Source organism: Elephantulus edwardii, unplaced genomic scaffold (genome assembly GCF_000299155.1).
Source record: "Elephantulus edwardii isolate Elephantulus edwardi_28Jun2011 unplaced genomic scaffold, EleEdw1.0 scaffold00128, whole genome shotgun sequence".
NCBI lineage: Eukaryota > Metazoa > Chordata > Mammalia > Macroscelidea > Macroscelididae > Elephantulus > Elephantulus edwardii.
Genome location: NW_006399878.1, coordinates 2,918,622 through 2,940,113, shown reverse-complemented (window position 1 = coordinate 2,940,113; position 21,492 = coordinate 2,918,622). Strand labels below are relative to the sequence as shown.

The 21,492-nt window shown below is 40.9% G+C and overlaps 1 protein-coding gene and 1 pseudogene across 1 annotated transcript in view; one reads left to right on the top strand and one right to left on the bottom strand.

The window, feature by feature from the left end:
* The window catches only part of MTMR7 (myotubularin related protein 7), a 219,195-nt gene that overhangs the window by 72,255 nt on the left and 125,448 nt on the right, over positions 1-21,492 (bottom strand). The window contains exon 5 of the mRNA XM_006893550.1: positions 11,752-11,880. Coding sequence (XP_006893612.1) covers positions 11,752-11,880 — 129 coding nt within the window. The remainder of the gene's footprint in view (positions 1-11,751; positions 11,881-21,492) is intronic.
* Positions 10,021-10,597, top strand: LOC102861644 (annotated as a pseudogene).

Here is a 21,492-nt window from a genome sequence, read left to right as displayed (position 1 = left end):
GTAGAGTGGTAGGAATGAATGTGTTTGAGACAGCGAGGTTGGCACAGGATAGAACGGTGTTTAGGACTCTTGTACATAGGGTCGCTATGAGTCGCAAACAACTCGATGGCACATAACAACAAATTGACATTCATTTTGATTGAAGCCCAAATAGCTGCCCAGTTATGTAAGTAAGGGGAAAGGGCACAATCCACCCTGATGCAAATGTGTTTAGAAACAAGGCGTGTCACTGGAGTCCAACTGCATTCTTGTCTGCAGCCCTCCAATCCTGCAATTCTGAGTACACTGTGACGTCACCACTCATTTGTCAGTGGAGGCCTGTGTGTTGCCGTGATCCTGAACAGATCTCAGGTGCTGAAAACTAAGTCGAACTAGGAAGAAAAGCTTAGCTATCTATTCATGGAAATTGCCCAGTGAAAATCCTAAGGCGAAAGACGAAGCAGGAGGGCAGAGTATGTGGTTTGTTGCTCTGATGATGAACAGCTGCCTCCTTTTGCCTTGAGACAAGAAAACTTTGATGGTATTCAACTACCATTATTGAACATTTTGAGCAAAAATTCTCAAGAACAATCCCCCTTTAGAAAAAAGTAAGAAAATTCCATGTTTTCATAGACTCTGGACTTCCTGGAGTGATGAGGGATGAATGAACCCTTAAACTAGAGCACTGAGATGATCTTTAAATGGCAAAGCAAAAGTATCTCCTGAAAGCTCCTTAACACTAAACAACACCCACTGTCATCAACTGACTCTGCCATCGAGTCGCCTGCGACTCATAGTGACCCTATGTACAACAGCCCTAAACTCTGCTCTGTCCTGTGCCAAATGCACTCTCCGACACTCCCATCCCAATTATCCCAGTCACTGAATCAATCCACCTCATAGAAGACCTTCCTCTCCTTCGCCATCCCTCCACCCTCCCAAGCATGATGTCCCTCTCTAAGGACCGGTCTCTCCTCACAACATGTCCAAAGTATGTTAGACGGAGCCTCAGAATCCTTGCCTCCAAGAAGCCACCCAGTTTAACCCTTTCCAGGACAAACCTGTTTGTTTTCCTAGCAGTCCATGGTATTCTCAATACTCTTCTCCAGCACCACAGCTCAAAGGCATCAATTCTCCTTCTATCCTACTTGGTCATTGTCCAACTCTCTGATGCGTAACAAATGATTGCGAAGACTATGGCCTGTATTACACGCACCTTAGTCTCCAGAGAGACACCATTGCTCTTCAGTACTTTGGAGAGGTCCCTAACAGCAGACTTTCCCATGGCAATGCACCTTTTAATTTCCTGGCTGCCGGTGCCAAGACTGTTGACTATGGAGCCAAGCAAACTAAAGCTGTGTACAATCTCAATCTCTTCACCATCCATCCTGATGCTGCCAATTGGTCCAGTGGTGAGAATCTTTGTCTTCTTGACATTGAGCCTCAATCCATATTGTAGGCTGCAGTCCTTAACACTCTGAAGCACTTCCATGATGATAAATTGATAACAGCTTGAAATATTAGAGAATTTATGTTAATGAGGAACAACTTTGAAAAATTGTAAGAATGGTTGCACAGCTCAGAGAATGTAACCAATGCCAGTAAAATGCGTAGAATATGTTGAAGTGGTGTGTTTTGATATATATATTATATTCTCGGCGGAAAAAAAATAATAAAAATACTTAAAATTTCTAAAATTAGTTATATTTTAAACACCCTGTGTATTTCAGCAGCTTAATCTACAACCCTTCATCAGGATGGTGCAGGGTTGGACAATCTCTGTCCCTTCATACATGGAATCACCATGAGAAGAATGTTGATTCAACAAGTGCCACCACCACCATTACTGTTCCAGCAGTGGGACCGGTACCTCAGTATATGCCCAGCCATTCCGTGATTAAGTTAGGGGCGAGGTGTTTACAAGAGAATAAACATTTTCCTCTATTATTAATAGGTGAGTAAACCTCTTGTGGCAGAAGAATCTGTGCTGCAATCCTGAAGGCACACAGTTCTAATCACCAGCTGCTCTGTGGGAGAAGGATGGGCAATCTCCTGTGCTGATTACCACCTCTGAAATCCCACTATGGGTCAGCTATGGGTCAGTTCCGACTCGACAGTATACAATAAAAGCAACAACAATACATGTTGCTGCTACTACACAACGCTTTGATGAGCCAGTCTTTTAATAAAAAGGAATTAGGTTTTATTTTCACCTTTATATTAAACTCAGACCATCAAGTAAAATACATGAATGATTCTTTCAAAGAATTTGAAGAGCCTGTAAATTCTTTGTCTGAGTCTGGTGGTGGCAGCATTACAGGCCTCAAAAAACGGGGCCAGTCAGTGGAGAAGGGGAGCACTCTAGGTAGCCTAAACAGAGAAAACTTTGACAGCAAACAATCACAGCATAGCCTTTTTAAGGTTCTTTCACTGCAGAGTTCTTTCCATGAAGAGTGAGGACCCAGTCCTGAGCACAGTGGTATAACTGTCCTTAAAGCCCAATGCAGAAAAACTGAGCTAGATTTATCAGAGAACTTGCATTTGGGTACTTTTCATTAGAGAAAGCAGAGATTTATAAGATATTTCAATTTATAAGATCCTTCTGCTGGGTTGAGCTTGGTGGCTGTACTGAGAAACAGAGAATGAGGAACCATACAAGGGAACACCTATCGTAGGGTTCTAGTACAACAGCTAGTACAGCGGGGCAGTTACTGACATGACATGGTCCAGGCAAAACTGACGCCTGCAGCTAGGTTCAGATTCAGGAAGGCAGTGCATGGTGAGTAAGAAGAAAGGAAAGGGGCAGTAGAATATCTCCAGGAATGTTTAATTTTTGAGTTGTTGGCGGTGATATTTCAAGTGCAATGGGGAGGAGAGAGGGACCAGAGAATCTGACCACAGAGACGCTCTGGCAGGGGAGGAGCGAGGTCCAGAACCAAGACACAGGCTAACTGGGGATGGAAAAGCAAAAGGCAAGCTGAGTCCAGTGGATGGAAAGCCAATCTCCAGACCATGTTTACTGAGCTTCTCTGGGGCTTTCTGTCCTGTTTCTTCTGGCTTTGAAAGGGGTTAGATCTGCCAGTCAGCCCAGAGGGAATTTCTGATTTGAGAGAGAACAATTCTGACCTGGCTTTTCTGACTCTTTATCTGGGATAAAGAAATATTAGTGAAAGATAGCTCCCACCAGGCAGTGTACCAGAATTTATCAGAAAAGTTAGATGGGGGAAGGGAGCACATTTAAACGGTGAGAATCTGTCTGAGAGTGTACACATATCACTCAGTAAAGGAGAAATGAAATCCGATGGGAGCAACAAACACTACTAATTCTCTTCATTTCTTTTGATAGCTACTTGTTATCAATGAGGGATCAAGTTACAATGAAGTTACACAATAACATGTGGCCAAGAAATTAAACTACACGTGGCTAATGCCCAATTTACGAGGAGGCTCTGGTTCAGTGATTTAGTTGTAAATCAGTTCTGATATAAATTAGATACCTCTTTTTTTTAAATTTTCATTATTATTTCCTGTCATAATGACTCTTTGTAAATCTAATCTTTATTTGACCTTAGGGGTTGGCATGAGAATGATAACAGGGGCAATTTACTTGTTATAACATTGTGTGTAGTGTTATATGTCTTTCATTGCCATTAAGTCAGTTCCAACCCTTAGCTGCCCCTCCCCTGGGTTTCCGCTGCAAATCTCACATGAGGGGACCATCCATCTATCTCTTGAGGCTCACTGCAGGATTCAAATGGCAAGAGATACAGTTTGCTTCTGTAAAGATTATATCCTTAGAAAATCTATGGCGAATTTCTGTTCCATTCCTATATGGTCCCTATGCATCAGAATAAATTAAAGAGTAGTAGATGTGTGTGTGTGTGTGTGTGTGTGTGTGTGTGTGTGTGTGTGTGCGCGCGCGCGCGCGCGCGCATGCAGGTTTTTTTTCTTTGATGGATAATGATTAGGGATGACAGAAGCAGAATTGATGCCTTTGAGCCGTGGTGCTGGAGAAGAGTACAGAATATACCATACACTGCTAGAAGAACAAACAGATTTGTATTAGAGAAGGTGAAGCCAGGCTGCTCCTTGGAGGCAAGGATTCTGAAACTTCATCTGACATACTTTGGACATGTTGCAAGGCGAGACCAGTCCTTGCAAAGGGATATCATACTTGGGAGGGTGGAGAGACAGCACAGGAAAGGAAGACTCTGGATGAGATGGATTGATTTTGTGACATGGGTAACAGGGGTAGGTGTGTCAGAGACAATAAGATTGGCACAGGATAAAGCAAGGTTTAGGGATGTTGTACATATGGTCGCTATGAGTCATAGGTGACTTGATGCACACAATAACCACCACTATTGTGATCTCCATACAAAACAGTTATATTTTTAAATCCAAAGGGAGCCTGGATGGCTCTATAGAACTCATATATGATAAAAGCAGACTCCTTAATAAGACTTCAGGGTCATGAGATGATGCACATCTCAAGCTTCTCTTACTCTAACTGCAGAAGTCTGCAGCTAGGTTCAGATTCAGGAAGGCAGTGCACGGTGAGTGGGAAGAAAGGAAAGGGGCAGTAGATTATCTCCAGGACTGTTTAATTCTTGAGTTATTGGCGGTGAAAATTCTAAGTGAAATCAATGGGAAGGAGAGAGGGACCAGAGAATCTGACCACAGAGAGGCTCTGGCAGAGGAGGAAGGTCATTAGTGAAGTCATTCCTTCAACAAAATGATAAATGTGTCTTTGATAGACTATCTTAATAACACTAGAGAGGGAATGATATTTTAACTTGAAAATGTAGTAGTCTTATTCATAAGCAATATTTCTATTGGGATAGAAATAGATACTCTTAGTCTAAATATCTACAATCAAAAAAGGGAAAAATAGAAAGTTCAAAAGTCAGGAAACCTTTGAAATTCCTATCCATTTACTTTCTATGGAAGAGTTCTTATTTGACTATTGGATTTTAATGAATGATGACAGCATGAGAGACTGTTTTAATATTTCACATGTCTTTCATTTAAACACAAAAATGTACAACCAATAACAATCCTTCTCTTTATAAAAGGGCTTCTCATCAAATCAGAAGCATTTATATAATGACCCTTGATACTGAAATTTAAACACTGCTGAAAACCCACAAATGTGTTAATTATTCCAATACAGTCCAGAAATTAGTTCATGGCAGCAGGAAGAACAGAGTACTTTCCTGGAGCAACTAGATTATTTAGAAACTTTCAGAAAAAAATATTTTTACTTTGTACCTTATAAGGTGAAACTCCAACATAATTAACTTTAACTCTTAGATAAAGAAAATAAGTTATTTTGAACTATTAACTGATTTGTTAGTTCATTCCAAAGTCATTGCTCTCAATTTGGAACCAATTAATAGCTGACCCTCCAATGGGTATTCAGAGGCTGTAAATCACAGGAGAGGAGACAGTCCATTTTTATTCCACAGAGCCACTAGTGAACTAGAACTGCTGGAGATGTTTGGACAGTCCTGGAGAGCAGGCGTGGAGAGAAGCAGCTCTGAGGCCTCGGGGGTCTAACTGTTAAAAATCCTATCTTATTCTGAGACACTACACATTAGGCCTTTATAACTCAATGATCAAAGGCCATTTAAAAAAAAAAAATTCCTTTCCTGCCAGAAGATTAAAATAGAAAGAAAAAGTAGACTAGTCTACTAACTTTCTTTTAAGGCATGTTGCACATTTCCACCTCTAAAGCAATTAAAAAGACCCTCCACCCCTCTCTTGGCTCCATTCTTCTGCTTATTTTATCAACTCATGCTACAAAGGCCATAAATGTTACTGGCCTGCTAATTTCATGTAAAATACCACGCAATTCTATATCCCCATATCTTTCCTAATTTTTTTAAAAGCAATATGTGGGAAGGTTCACATCTTTCTTTACATGTAGCATATGCTCCAATTCTATATAGTTTTAAAATAATACAAGACATTAATAAAACTCTTCTTTAAACTTCATTTCAGGAGCTCTGATGAATGGAACTAAGGCAGAGAGTGAGCATAAGTAAAGATAATACATCTTTTAATAAATAAGGTTTAGGCCACTTAGGAGTTATGTGGACAGCATGTCTATGCTATCCAGAGAAGCAGAGTATGTACTTTTTTGGCTACTAACTGAAAGGTCAAGGGTTCAAATACACTTTATGACTCTGGGAGAGTCAAAGATTTACAGCCTTAAAAATCTGTTAAAGGGTTACTACGAATCTGACTTAACTGGATAGCAGTGGTTTTGTTGGTACCACTAAGTGAGTACTTTCCTTCAAATTAGACAACACGAAGACTACAGACTGACCCTGGTGAAACTGGCATTGCTCAAAATATGTTTTAAGTTTAAGGTTTTTTATTGCAATACCATAGCCTCTAGCAAAATGTTCAGAGAAAGGGGATGGGGAGGACAGGTTGAAATATTTAAAAATAATTTCCACCAACCACAAGGAAAGCAGTTTGACAGTTCCTCAATGAGTTAAACAGCTAAACCTTGAGATTCAGCAATAATGTTCCTAAGTATATACCCCAACGAACTAAAAGCAGGGATTCAGATACAAGTACATCAATGTGTACTGTAGCATTGTGTACAATATTGTGTTGACTCAGAGACAACTCATAGCTGACCCTCCAGCAGGTGTTTGGAAGCTCTACAGGACCAGATTACCCATCTTCCTCTTGTGGAGCTTTTTGTGGATTTGAACAATCAGAGAGGTATTGCTTTTAGATATCAGTCCAATTCCCTATGAACGATGTCACCCGAGTTCTCACAATAACCAAAAGTTAGGAAAAGACCAAGTGTCTATCAATAGATAAATGAATAACTAAAATGTGAATGAATAACTAATACATGTGCCGTATTTATTAATATTATATACAACATATGAATATTATAAAGAGTAGCATGTATTATTATTATTATTATTATTATTATTAGTTTGGAAGCAGGAGTGGCATCTACTTCCTAAACAACACGCCTCTGGAAACTCTATGAAGTTTGATAAATGTCACTAGTTATAGAAAGGCTTCAGGCCTTTTGTTCATAGGGTTGCTATGAGTCATGCTCGACTCAATGGCAATCAACAATAACAACAATTATTATTACGTATGAGTCACTGTGACACAGATGTGTCAAATGCGATAATGGTTACCCATGGTGGACACTGTTGGTGGAGCTCCCCAAGTAAAACAAGCTTGAAAGCAGGAGTGGCATCCACTTCCATAAATACCTTGCCTCTGGAAACCCTATGAACCTGAAGAAAGGAAGAAAGCCACACAAGTGTTGAGGACTTTCTTTCATAGGATCGCTATGAGTCATCTACTACTCGATGGCACTTAGCAACAAAGAAAGAGACCAGCTGACCTAGTGGACAGAAAGTGAGGCTACCAAGCCAAAGACGGGTGACTAATCCGCAGTCCTGAGGCCTGTTTTTTAATTGTTCTTAGTCAAACATTCTTCTAGGTTGTACAGCCCTGGTATGTCTACTTGCTGTACAGAGGTAACTCGTGGTTGCTGTAAAGCTGAACACTGCGACACTGATATGTCAAATGTGACAATGGTTACCCATAGCGGACACTGTTGGTGGAGCTCCCCAATTAAAACAAGCTTGGAAGCAGGAGTGGCATCCACTTCCATAAATAGCTTATCTCTGAAAACTCTATGGACCTGGAGAAAGGATGAAAGTCACGCAAGTGTTGAGAACTTTGGTTCACTGGGTTGTTATGAGTCGTCTAAGACTCGACAGCACTTAACAACAACAACAACATGAGTCACTATGAGTCAGAGCTGATTCGATGGCTCCCAACAACATATTTTAAAAGTTTTAAAAAGTTCTTAATATAATAATTTTAAAAGTTTTTCTTTACCTTAAATAGTAACTTAATATTTTTAAGCTATATCCTGCTATCTCCTTAACTATTAGCTCCTGGTAACTAAAAATAAAATTCTTCTCTATGTATTTGCATAAAAACATATTGTGATGGGAAAGTCAGCTGTTAGGGACCTCTCTAACGTACTCAAGAGCAACAGTGTGTCTCTGGAGACTAAGGTGCGTCTGATACAGGATATGGTCTTTTCAATCACTTGCTATGCCTCAGAGAGTTGGACAATGACTAGGGAGGATAGAAGGAGAATTGACGCCTTTGAGCTGTGGTGCTGGAGCAGAGTATTGAAGGTACCACAGACTGCCAAGAAAACAAACAGATTCATCCTGGAGAGGGTTAAACCAGGCTACTCCTTGGAGGCAAGGATTCTGGGGCTTCATGTGACATACTTTGGAGATGTTGTAAGGAAGGACAGATCCTTGGAGAGGGACATCATGCTTGGGAGGGTGTAGGGACAGTGTAGGAGGGGAAGGCCCTCTATGAGTTGGATTGATTCAGTGACTGGGGTAATTCAGATGGGTGTGTCAGAGGCAATGAGATTGGCACAGGATAGAGTACAGTTTAGGGCTGTTGTACATAGGGTCGCTATGAGTCACAAACAACTCGACGGCACATAACAACAACAGCCAAGAGGTAGAGCAGTGGCTCCATCAGATTCTAAGAGGAAGCTTCTAAACATATTTTGAGAAGTGAAGTTCTGACATATGCTACAACAAAGAACTTGAAAACATTATACTTAATGAAAAAATTGGACACAATATAGTGAGCCCAGTTATATGAAATGTACAGAATAGGCAAATGCATGTTGTTGTTATTGTTATGTGCCATCGAGTCACTTTCAACTCATAGCGACCCTATGTACAACAGCCCTAAACCGTACTCTATCCTGTGCCAATCTCATTGCTTCTGACACACCCATCCCGATTACCCCAGTCACTAAATCAGTCCACCTCATAGAGGGTCTTCCCCTCCTGCGCTGTCCCTCTACTCTACCCAACATGATGTCCCTCTCCAAAGACCTGTCTCTCCTTACAACATGTCCAAAGTATGTCAGACGAAGCCCCAGAATCCTTGCCTCCAAGGAGCAGCCTGGTTTAATCCTCTCTACGATGAATCTGTTTGTTTTCTTGGCAGTCCATAGTACATTCAATACTCTTCTCCAGCACCACAGCTCAAAGGCGTCAATTCTCCTTCTATCCTCCCTAGTCATTGTCCAACTCTCTGATGCATAACAAGTGATTGAAAAAACCATGGCCTGTATCAGGCGGACTCCAACCCACATGTACAACTGTCTTGTCTCAATTGTTCTTTATCTCCCTTGACTTTAAACCAAAACTGTACTGCATAATTTGAAAATGAAATTTTTCATCTTGCTAAAACCATGTAAGCACATCCCCAAAATTTGTGTTCCTTTCCTCTAGAGAAACAAAGCCTTGATTTTTTTAGCTGTTTTCATGGTTAACTATAAGATTGTATTTTCTACTCTGCTGTGGCCAAGTTCTGACCAACAGGACATGAACAGAACTGGAAGTTTCTGAGAGCCCTCCTTAAAAATTTGGGAGCACCCTACTAGCTCCTTTTCAACTAATGTCCTGAATATAGAGATAATATTAAGTCACCTCTTGTACCATGTGAATGAGGGTCAACCCAAAGGAACACAGAGCAGAAAGGTGGAAGGATCCTGGATCCCTGAAAGCTGAGTAGAGCCAAGTTGGATATCAGCCTTGGATCCCCTTTGTCCTCTATGTGAAAGGAAATAAATTTCTAGGCTGTTTAAGCCAATGCTACTTAAGTTCACTGTTAGTAGTTGTTACTGTTATGTGTTGTACAGTAAGAACTTACCCACATCTGACCCTCCTGTGGATTTTCAGAGGCATTTAATTGCATGGGAGGAGAAAGTTCATCCTTCTCCCACAGAGCAGCTGGTGGATTTGAACCATGTGATTTCAGAATTTCAGTGCTTTTCCTAAACACTAAAATTTACTCTCCACAAGATTTATTACATGTATACTACTTAAAAGAATGTGCCATTAAAACAAAACAAAAAAAGGGCAGACATGGATCCCAGTGTTCTATGGGATGAACTGGCCCAAGTATATCCTAAAGACATCTGGGCCGTTGAGGCTCCCCGGGGCCGGCAAGGGTACCCATGCACCCAAATTGGCCAAAAACTTCTATGTCTGCCATTTGGCTTCTAGGGATATGTTTAGGGCCTTGGTAGCTTCTGGCTCCAAGGTAGGGAAAAAGCTGAAGGCAACCACGGATGCTGGAAAACTGGTAAGCAATGAAATGGTGGTAGAACTCATTGAGAAGAATTTGAAGACTGCTTCATGCAAGAATGGTTTTCTTTTAGACGGATTCCCTCGGACCGTGAGGCAGGCAGAAATGCTCAATGACCTCATAAAGAAGAGGAAAGAGAAGCTTGACACTGTGATTGAATTCAGTATCCCGGATTCTCTGCTCATCCAGAGAATCACAGGAAGGCTGATTTACCCTGAGTGGCCACTCCTACCATGAGGAGGTCAACCCCTCTAAGGAAGCCATGAAGGATAGTAACAGTGGGGAATCTTGGATCTGCTGATCAGATGTTAATAAGAAGGCCTTGAAAATCCGACTGTTGTTCCTCCCATACTCAGACCATCCCTCTAATTTGCCAGCATCCCCCCAGCCTTCTCCAAAGCCACATCCTCATAACAGAAGGCCAGGGTAGACTGCACTGCAGGATTGCTCATCAGCCCACAGCATGTTGCCTGCTCTTAAGTGCTGGAAAGAGGGGAGGGGTGGTCAGGGGCACAAGAGGGGGTGTTTGGAAGAGCAGCAGTGTTATTGTAATGAGGTGGTTTCTTTTCCACGCGAGTGTAAGTTTTAAAAAGTGTAAGTAAAGGGGAAAATGAATATAAAATAATGCTGATTAGAGGGTATGGGTATAAATAAGGAAGTACAATATTATAATTTCTACAGAATCAGATTTTCACTTACTCTGAACTGATGACAATATTTTTTTAAAGCTAATACCCTAAAACCTCAGATTTTATATCAGAACTTTATGGACCGCCAGCCTAAGAATGTAGGAAATCGAACTGTTCAGCTGTCCTATAGCTCGGAGTAGGGAGACTCTACCTACTACTGAACCTCTTTCCCTACACCCGAGATCAATCGTCTCTACATCTGAAAGAGAGACAGCATGTATTCTTGGGTCTAGTGTCTCAGCAAATCAAGTTGACTGGAATCATGGAACTGGAGAGCATGCTGCTCTCACTCTCTTCCCCTGCCTTGCCGCTAACTTACCAGTCCACCTGCTCTCGTGGATCAGCTCTCAACAGCCATCCAGCGCACGCCAGAATCCCACAATCACCCCTTCCTCCATCTGTGGTGTTTGACGGAACCCTTTCTAATAAATGCCCTTTCCACCCTCAAATCCTATGACTGGGATCATTCAACAGCACTGTGATGTACTGTTGTCAATGAGGTGACTTTCTCAAGCGACCAAATGCTGTCATGTTTGGCTTCTGAGTCAATAAAATATATTAAAAGTTGTTGTTGTTGTGTTTTGGTTTTTTTTTTTTTAAAGGAATAAGAAAATAATGTTCCTTGGACCTGCAGGGCTTCTCTAAATTAAACACTCCAAAAGATCTCCTAATCTCCAGTTCTGTCAGAGTAAACACTGACAGAACCATCTGCAATAAATAAATTTAAAAAAATCAACGTCTATAGGATAAGGATTTAAGCACAAGTATATATCATACCATATACAGTGCCTTCACACACACACACACACACACACACACACACATCAGAAAATGCCTATTTACGATAAAATGAGGAAAGCAAAGCAGGAAACAAAAGCATGTTTTTGAGACTTACATGGTTATCTTTGTAGTAGTAGGAAAGGGCAGGAAATCGCCGTCTGCTCCGGAATTTGGAACTCCCCACAATGATGTGTGCTGTGGCTGATTTGGGAACGTACAGTTCAGTAGGGTAAGAGTCACAAACCTGCCAGAAAAAAAAACGCAAGAGGACTTTAAAGCAGTATCCTGATGCTTTCAGGTATGCCCCAAGAAATACCATTTATCACGAATATAGGTTGCATACTTAAATTCTCTGAAGCTACTGAAAAAATTTATTTCTAGAAACCAGAAGTAATAAGCATATTGTTGTTGTTGTTGTTGGTATGTGCCATTGAGTCGCCTGTGACCCATATGTATAGAGACTCTGAACCCTGCCCTTTCCTGAGCCAGTCTCACTAATTCTGACACATCAACCCCTATTGCCTCAGTTACTGTATCAATCCATCTCATCCAGGGGCTTCCTCTCCTGCACTGTCCCTCCAAGCATGATGTCTTTCTCCAAGGATTGGTTCCTTCTGGTCATGTGCCCAAAGTATGTGACAGAGCTTCAAAATCCTAGCCTCCTAGGAAAAACTTGGTTCTACCCTCTCCAAGACAGACCTATTTGTTTTTTTGGAAGTCCATGGTATGTTCAAGACTCTTTTCCAGCACCACAACTCAAAGGCATTGATTCTTCTGTCATCCTTAGTCACTGTCCAACTCTCTGAAGCATAACAAGTAATTAAGAAGACCATGGACTGGATTAGGTGCACCTTTGTATCTAGATGGACTTCGTTGCTCCTCAGCACTCTGGAGAAGTCCATGACAGCAGATTTTCCCAATGCAATTAGTCTTTTGACTTCCTGACTGTTAGTGTTACAAGCAAGCTGTAATTGTTAACAACCTCAATCTCTTCTCCATCTAATATGGTGATGCCAGTTGGCCCAGTGGTGAGAATCTTTGTCTTCTTGATGTTGAGCTTCAATCCATATTAAGACTACAGTCCTTGACCTTCTGCAGCAAGTGCTTCAGGTCCTCCTCAGTTTCAGCATTCAAGGCTGTGTCATCTGCATATCATAGTTTGTTGATGAGTCTTCTTCCAATCTTGATGCCACATTCCTCCTCATAAAGCCCCACTTCCTGAATGATCTGTTCTGCATACAGATTGAAAAGGTATGGAGACACGATGTATCCCTGATGCACTCCTTTCCTGATTTTGAACTACGCAGTGTGTCTCTGCTCTGTTCTGAGGATTGCTTCCTGGTCCAAGTATAAGTTTTGCATAAGCACAATTAAGCATTCTGGGATTCCCATTTTCCTCAAGGTTAGCCACAATTTGTTGTAATCCACATAGTCAAATGCCTTTGCATATTCAAAGAAACACAGACATTCTTCTGGTACTCTTTCCTTGCTGCCAAGATCCATCTGATATTGGCAATAATGTCTCTAGTGCCACAACCTCTTTTTTAAAAAAAAAATTTATTATTCATTTCAATGAACATTTACAGAGACTTTGGATTTCCATTCATTCATTGTTGCACTTTTCTCCCTTCCCAACCCTCCCCCCCACAACCCCATGACACTACTCTCTTGGAAAAGTAAAAGAAAAATTCTTTCATTGTTTTACAATCCCTCCCCCCAGGTTCACTCCACTATGCAGCCTTGGCTCTGGACTCCTGCCATGACAAAAATACCTAATCACATATACCTTTTAAACAGTTTTCTCCCTCATCTGTTTCAATGCAGTACACATTATTTAACTCTTCTTTCTTAGTCTCCACAACCTCTTCTAAATCCAGTTTGTATTTCTGGTAGTTCTTGGTCAATGAGCTGTTGCAGTCCTTTCTGGATAATCTTCAGCAGGATTTTGTTGGTGTGTGATATTAGTGATATTGTTCAATAATTTCCACTTTTTCAGATAACCTTTTTTTTGGAATGGGAATAAAATTATGGAACTCTTCCAATTCATAGGCCAAGTAGCTGTCCTCCAGATTTCTTGGCATAATTTGGTGAGCACATCCAGGGCAGCATCTGTTTGTTGAAATACATCAATTGGTATTCCACCAATTCCTGATTCCTGGGGCTTTATTTTTTGCCAAGTCCTTCAGAGCAGTATGAACTTCCTCCTTCATCACCATTGCCTCTTGTCCATATGTTGTTTCTTGAAATTCTTCTGTGTCAGCCAATTCTTTGTGGTACAATTTGACTCTGTATACTCCTTCCATAATCTTTTAATGCTTCCTGAATCATTTAATATTCTGCCCACAGCATCCTTAACTATTGCAACTAGTGGCTTGAATTTCTTCTTTAGTTCCTTCAGCTTAAGAAAGGTTGAACCTGATTTTATAAAATCACCTTTAGCCTTCTGCACTGTTCCTTCTCATAATTAGACAGGATCACAGCAATAGGTGTACAGTATAAGATTTACAACTGTGTTTTTGAGGGGAGGGCAGATCACAATTCAATCTAACATTTTCCCTCCAACTTTCCAAATCTTATTCATTCTTCAAAGCTCAATCCAAGTTCTACCTCCTTCAGGAAGCTTCCTGTGATGTTCTCATTGTGGACTGATGGCCTACTGTACCACATATTACCACACAATTTAAAAGAATTGTACTTGCTTCTTAGGCATGTGGTTTTCTTTTGTTAGTGGTAAGACATTCATTTCCTTTTTCTTGCATCCCTGGCTTTGATTTTTGCAGTGGAAATCCTGGTGCATTGGGATGATCTTGAGAACCTGCCTCTGATTTACCAGTTATGACCTTTGAAGAGCCTAAGTTACACTGAGTACTTTGGATTTCTAATCCCTAAAATCATGTTCCTGTTGTTAAATGTCATCAAGTCAGTTTCATGCCAAGCGCAATATAATAGGTATGCTGGATTGATGCAAATAGGGCATCAATTAATCTCATTGTGGGTCCCTGACGCTGTGCTTTATGAGGCATGATGATGTCTTTCTCCAGGGATGGTCCCTCTTGGTAACGTATCAAAAGTACATGAGACTAAGTTTTACTATTGTCTCCATGGAGCTTTCTGGATGCACTTCTCAGATAGCTTTCTTTCTTTTTCTGGTAGTTCCTGGCATATCAATATTCTTCACTAATACCATAATTCAAATGCATCAATTCCTTATTGATATGACACAACCCTGCTTGCTGAAACTGAGGAGGACCTCATGCACTTACTGCAGAGGGTCAAGGACTTCGGCCTTCAGTATGGACTGAGGCTCAATGTCAAGAAGACAAAGAGTCTCACCACTGGACCACTCGGTAGCATCAGGATGGATGGCGAAGAGATTGAGATTGTTCACAGCTTCAGTTTGCTTGGCTCCATGGTTAACACTCTTGGTAGCAACAGCCAGGAAATAAAAAAACATATTGCGATGGAAAAGTCTGCTGTTAGGGACCTCTCTAAAGTACTCAAGAGCAACGGTGTCTCTCTGGAGACTAAGGTGCGCCTGATACCGGCCATGGTTTTTGCTATCGCTTGTTATGCATCAGAGAGTTGGACAGGACTAGGGAGGATAGAAGGAGAATTGATGCCTTTGTGCTGTGGTGCTGGAGAAGAGTATTGAATGTACCATGGACTGTCAGGAAAACAAACAGATTCATCCTGGAGAGGGTTAAACCAGGCTACTCCTTGGAGGCAAGGATTCTGGGGCTTCGTCTGACATACTTTGGAGATGTTGTAAGGAGAGACAGGTCCTTGGAGAGGGACATCATGCTTGGTAGGGTAGAGGGACAGCGCAGGAGGGGAAGACCCTCTATGAGGTGGATTGATTCCATGACTGGGGTAATCGGGATGGGTGTGTCAGAGGCAATGCAATTGGCACAGGATAGAGCAGGGTTTAGGGCTGTTGTACATAGGGTCGCTATGAGTCGCAAATAACTCGATGGCACATAACAACAACAACAGTTTTCACTTGCAGGTGAAGTGACTGAAAAGAATGCATAAGCCAGATGTTTATTAGTCATGAGAGTGACCTTATTCTTTATTTCTTAAGATTTTAGAGAAATCTTTTGAAGGTTTTCCCAATGTAATACATCATTTGATTTCTTGACTGCTACTTCAGTGGGAAGTGATTATGAAATGAAATATCTGACACCCTCAACATTTTCTCCATGTATTATGATGTTACCTATTGCTCCACTTTTGGGAGGGTTTTTTTCCATTATACTGAGGTGTAATCTATACTGAAGGCTGTACTCTTTGATATTTACCAATCCATAGATCAGGTCTTCTTTGTTTTATGGAAGTAAGTTCGTGCCATACACATACTGCAGGTTGCTAACCAGTCTTTTTCTAAACTTGATGCTGAATTCTTCTTCATATAGTCCAGCTTTCCTGATTATTTGCTTAGCATTAAAACTGAATTAAGTACAGTGATAGGACACAATCCTGATCCATACCTTTCTTTTAAACCATTCCACACCTCTTTGTTCTGTTTGAATGACCGCTTCTTGGTCATGTACAGGTTCCTTATGAACACAAATAGTCTTGAGGAATTCCCATTATTTGAAATGTTATCTATATAAGTTAAAAATAACATAGTTAAATATATTTACATAGTTAACAAAACATAGGTAAACAAACCTCTTTCTGGTATTCTCTGCTTTAAAGGAAAAAAAATCATGCCAGAAATACTATAGAGTTGAAAGGAGACCCATGGCAAAGAAGAACTTTTTAAGCCACTAGGTCTTACAGAAGTATTAGTACCAGCAACACCAGTAATATGCTGTTGGTGGTATTCAACACATTTTAATTTTTATCTGCTAGTCAATCTATTTTCAATAAGATTATTTCAGATGGCAGTTTCCTGCACTCCTTTCTCAGAAGTAAGGCGTCCTCCTAGACATACCACAAACATCCTTTGGTATCTGTAGCAATAGAGGAAATAAATGTCCTAGGGCTTAGTGGTAAGTCGACAGTCCAAACGTATTAAGCTCAAATCCACCAGCTGCTCAGCTGGGAGAAAAATGTGCAGTTTCCTCCCGAGCAATTTACTTCCTCTGAAACCTGTTGGAGGGTCGGGTCAATTATGAGTCAGTTCTGACTCAAGAGCACACACCAACAACAGGTCCGTTTCAACCCACCTCTGTCACTCTGGAAGATGGGATAAAGGACATGAGAGAAAGCCACCATTAAAAAAAGAGCCAAGTCTCTAAAGTTCATACAAATTATTATGATGAGGACTGCCTGCGTCCATTGTCTAAGAGAAAAGTACAAAACAACGAATGTAAGGGTCACTACCTCTACAACGACTGGAAACTTGGTTCAGCTGGGCTGCAAGACAGGGAGCTCCTGCTTTTGCTAAGACAGATAAACATCTCCCTCTTATTCTCAGCTTTAAAAACCACACACACACACACACACACACACACACATAATTTAAAAAACCCAACCAAACACACATGGCAGCAATTATATCTCAGAGTAGATTGAACACACTCATGACACAAAACTTTAGGAATTAGTAGGTCTTGCAGAAGTCAGTACTGGCAATAGCACTGGCATGTTGCTGGTGTTCAATATATAAACCTGCTGCTTGGCGCCCTGTGGGCGGTGGCAGCAGGTGGCCGCATGCATGTCACAAGAGCGCAAAGGCACAGGAACAACAGCTGCTGCTGCAGCAATACAGTGCGCAGGCGCGGCCGCCTCAGTCAGGGCTGCGCAGGGGAGGAGCGCAAACGTGCAGGCGCTGGTTCTCCAGACTATCATGTTTCCATCAACTCTAGCTTAGGACTCGGGTGTTTGGTCACTCTAGCTAGGCCTACTAGTTGCTTAGTCCTGTCCCTGAGTCCTGATATGGAGGCCCTTTTTTTACTGCTGGCTCCTCCAAGTCTGGGCCTTTCCTTGGGGGCGCGCACCCCATGGTCGATGAAGCTCCATGTGGCACAGGAAAAGATATAAGAAAAACAACAGATGATTTTCTAAAAAAGTGATGAAAAGATTTTAATCCAGAGATTAAATCTCTGCACAGAAGACTGGCAGAAAATGAGCAAAGCTACAAGTGATACTGTTGACATAAGGGATTAAAAGTGACTCTGAATTTAAAATAAAAGACTGAATTCCTCATAAAACTCACTCTAAACTAAAAAAAAAGTGAAAAAATTTAAGCAGATTCTGCAAACGATGTAAAACTGAAGCATTCTGCTTGCTTAAAAGGAGCTGCGGGTTCAACTTGAAAACCAGAGAGAGAAAATTTTGGGGTGACTTCAATAAACGTAACCCGTATTTGCAAATAGGGAAGATAGAACTTCTGATGAGAAAAAAATGATCAAAACACAAATGTGAACATGATGTATCAAGTTACAGACTTTCTTTCCCCCCCTTTTGAATGATATAATTTTAATGAAAGTTTATAGAGACTTTGGATTTCCATTCATTCATTGTTGCACTCTTCTCCCTGCTCAATCTCCCCCCATTCCCCACCAAGTTCGCTCTTCTCTTTGAAAAGGAAAAGAAAAATTCTTTCATTGTTATACAATCCCTAACCACAAGTCCACTCCATTGTGCAGCCTTTATTCTGGACTCCTGTCATGACAATAATACCTAATCATATATACCTTTTAAACAGTTCTCTCTCTCATCTGTTTCAATGCAGTATACCTAATTTATCCCATCTTTCTCAGTCTCTCCCGAACCCTGATGTCAGTCCTGCTTTACAGCAGTGGCACCATGCAGATTTGTCCTTTTGTGACAGATACTTCACTCACAGCATAATGTCTTCCAAAGTCACCCATTTTGAATAATATTTCATGAGTTCCTTGTTTTTCAATGCACTGTAGTGCTCCATTGTGTGAATATACCACAGCTTCTCTATCCATTCGTTTGTTGATGGACATTTAGTTTGTTTCCAACTCTTTGCTGAACAATTCCACGACTGGGCATATACTCCAAAGAAACCATAACTGCCACCCAGGCAGATATAGGAAGACTTTCTTCTAACACACAGTTGTTTTAAGTATTCTGAACTACCTAGTGGCCAAGTGAATTATTCAGTGAATAGTTCAAGTTCTCTCCACCGAAATGAAGATTATAATGATAATGAAAACAGGGTGCCGATGACACAACCTTGTCAAAACTGAAGAGGACCTGAAGCATCTGCTGCAAAAAGTCAAAGACTATGCTCTTCAATATGAACTGAAGATCAACACCAAGAAGGTAAAGATTTTCACCACTGGGTGAATAAGAAGCACCATGATAGATGGAAAAGAAATTGAAGTTGTTAACAATTTCAGCTTGCTCTGGTCCACAATCAATACTGCTGGCAACAGCAGTCAGGAGTCAAAAGACAAATTACACTGGGGAAGCTGGCTGTCTGGGACCTTTCCAAAGTGCTAAAGAGCAATGATGTCAGTCTAGAGACCAAGGGATACCTGATCCAGGCCTTGGTCTTTGCAATTACTTGCTATGCATCAGAGAGCTGGACAGTGACTAAGGCTGACAGAAGAATTGATGTCTAGAGAAGAGCACTGAACATCTCATGGACCACCAGGAGAACAAACAGGTTTATTTTGGAAAGAGTGAAACCAAGTTCCTCCTTGGAGGCAAGGGTTTTGAAACTTTGTCTCACATACTTTGGGCACATGGCCAGGAGAAACTAGTCCTTGGAGAGGGACATCATGCTTGGAAGGGTGGAGGGACAGTACGGAGAGGAAGGCCTTGAATGAGATGGATTGATACAGTAACTGGGGTAAAGGGGGTAGGTATGTTGGAGACAGTGAGACTGGCTCACGACAGGGCAGGCTTCAGACCTATCATACGTAGGGTCACTGTGAATTACAGGTGACTTGATAGTACATAACAACAACAACAATAGTTAGAAAGAATTACATACCAACTATATATGTCTCTTGTCCTGTAGCGGGTTAAGGCAGCTCTGGTGGTATATTCCTTAGGGAGTTTTAGTTGCTAACCTTCCACTGCTAACCCAAAGATTCCAATTCCCCATTAGCTCCATGCCAGGAGAAAGATGGGCAATTTCTTCTTGTCTGCTATACAGCCTCCGAAAACATACTGGAGAGTCAGCTATGAGTGGATTCTGACATGAAAGCAATGAGCTGAGTTGAACCTAAGAGAGTCCAAATAAAGACCGAAAAATATACCACTTTAAAATTGGTGAAATGAAAGAAGTGCCCAAATATAAATGAAAGAATAGTTCTAGCAGTAGTAATTCTGCCCACGTTGTTGTTGCTGTTGTTGACTACTTTCAAGTTGAGTATAACTCACAGTGACCCTATGAACAAAAGATCTAAAGCCCCTCTACAAACATCGACATTTATCAAAGTTCATAGAGTTTCCGGGGGCATGTTGTTTAGGAAGTGGATGCCACTCCTCCTGCTTCCAAACCTGTCAAAGTATGTTATTGTTATTGTTTGTAGAGTCGCCTGCGATGCATTGTAACCCTATGAGTTGTCTACAATCAGGACACCTGCTGACATTTATAGAGTCTTTGTCGATATTATGAATGGAGAATATTCTCCTTGTGAATCAATTCTGAAGTCTAGAAGCAAAGAGAACAGTGTTTACAGTGATATCAAAGCAGTTCTGCTGAATCAGATAAAAGATGAGGCATGTTGAGAAGTATTAACCAGGAAGAAGACACTCTAATGAGAACATCTTGGAAGAATAATAAGAAGAAAATTATGAAAATAAACTCATTCCCTTACCAGGAACACCTGGGGCTTTTTCTGGAACTGGAAAAGAAGAAGACTTTTTATCACTTTCCCTAATGCCACACCCAGCTATTACTCATAAGGTACTACTCAGCATTTCAGAATAAAAAGAAATTCTGCTGGAAATACTAGAAAATTCTACAAAGAGGGTTTCAAAGTTAAAAGTTAGCCAGGCTGCAACAGAAAAACTAGGCTCTGCACAGGAAATGGGAGTTTACATTCTAAAACCTCATTTTGCATTTGTTTAAAATATACATAGCAAAAAGCATTATATGCAGTTTGAACTACTCTGGTGGCATAGTCATTAGAGAGGTGCACTAACTAAAAAAGCTCATCTCTGGCAGTTCAAATCCATCAGCTGCTCCACAGAAGAAAAGTGGACCATCTCCTGCGTAATTTATTACTCATTATCGTCAAGTCAGAATTGACTAATAGCTGACCCTCCACTTGGTTTTCAGAGGCTGTAAATTACACAGGAGGAGACTACCCATCTTTCTCCCAAGAAGTCGTTGGTGAATTCAAACCACGTGCCTTTTGAGATGGTAGCTCAACTCCTTACCCACTAGACCACCAGAGTTCCTTCCTGTACAGTTTACAGTCTTAGGAGACCCAGTGGAGAGGGTCAGCTATAAGTTGGTCCAATTCAGCAGCAATTAAGTTGAGCTGTAGTTTGAATTAGGCATCCTGAGTTAATTTGGCAGCACAATGTCTTGTGTCAAAAGCAAGTTCTGAGAAGTATTTAAAAAAATGTTTGCATACTTTAATATTCAACTTGTTATGTTAATTCCGTGAATACTGTCTCACTTATGTCCAAGTCTGTCTTATAATGCAGTGGCAGCATTTCAAATGTTTTAAAAGAAAATTGTTGATAGGTATTGTTTTTTTTTTTTGTCTCAAGTTAAATAAAAGCAGTTCTATATCAGTTGTGATACTATGCATATTACATGGACCATTTTAAAGAAACTGAAATTTCAAACAGGTTTGTCCTAGAGAGGGTGAAACTGGAATGCTCCTTGGAGTCAAGGATTTTGAAGCTTCGTCTGACATACTTTGGGCATGTTGCAAGGAGGGACTGGTCCTTGGAGAGGGACATCATGTTT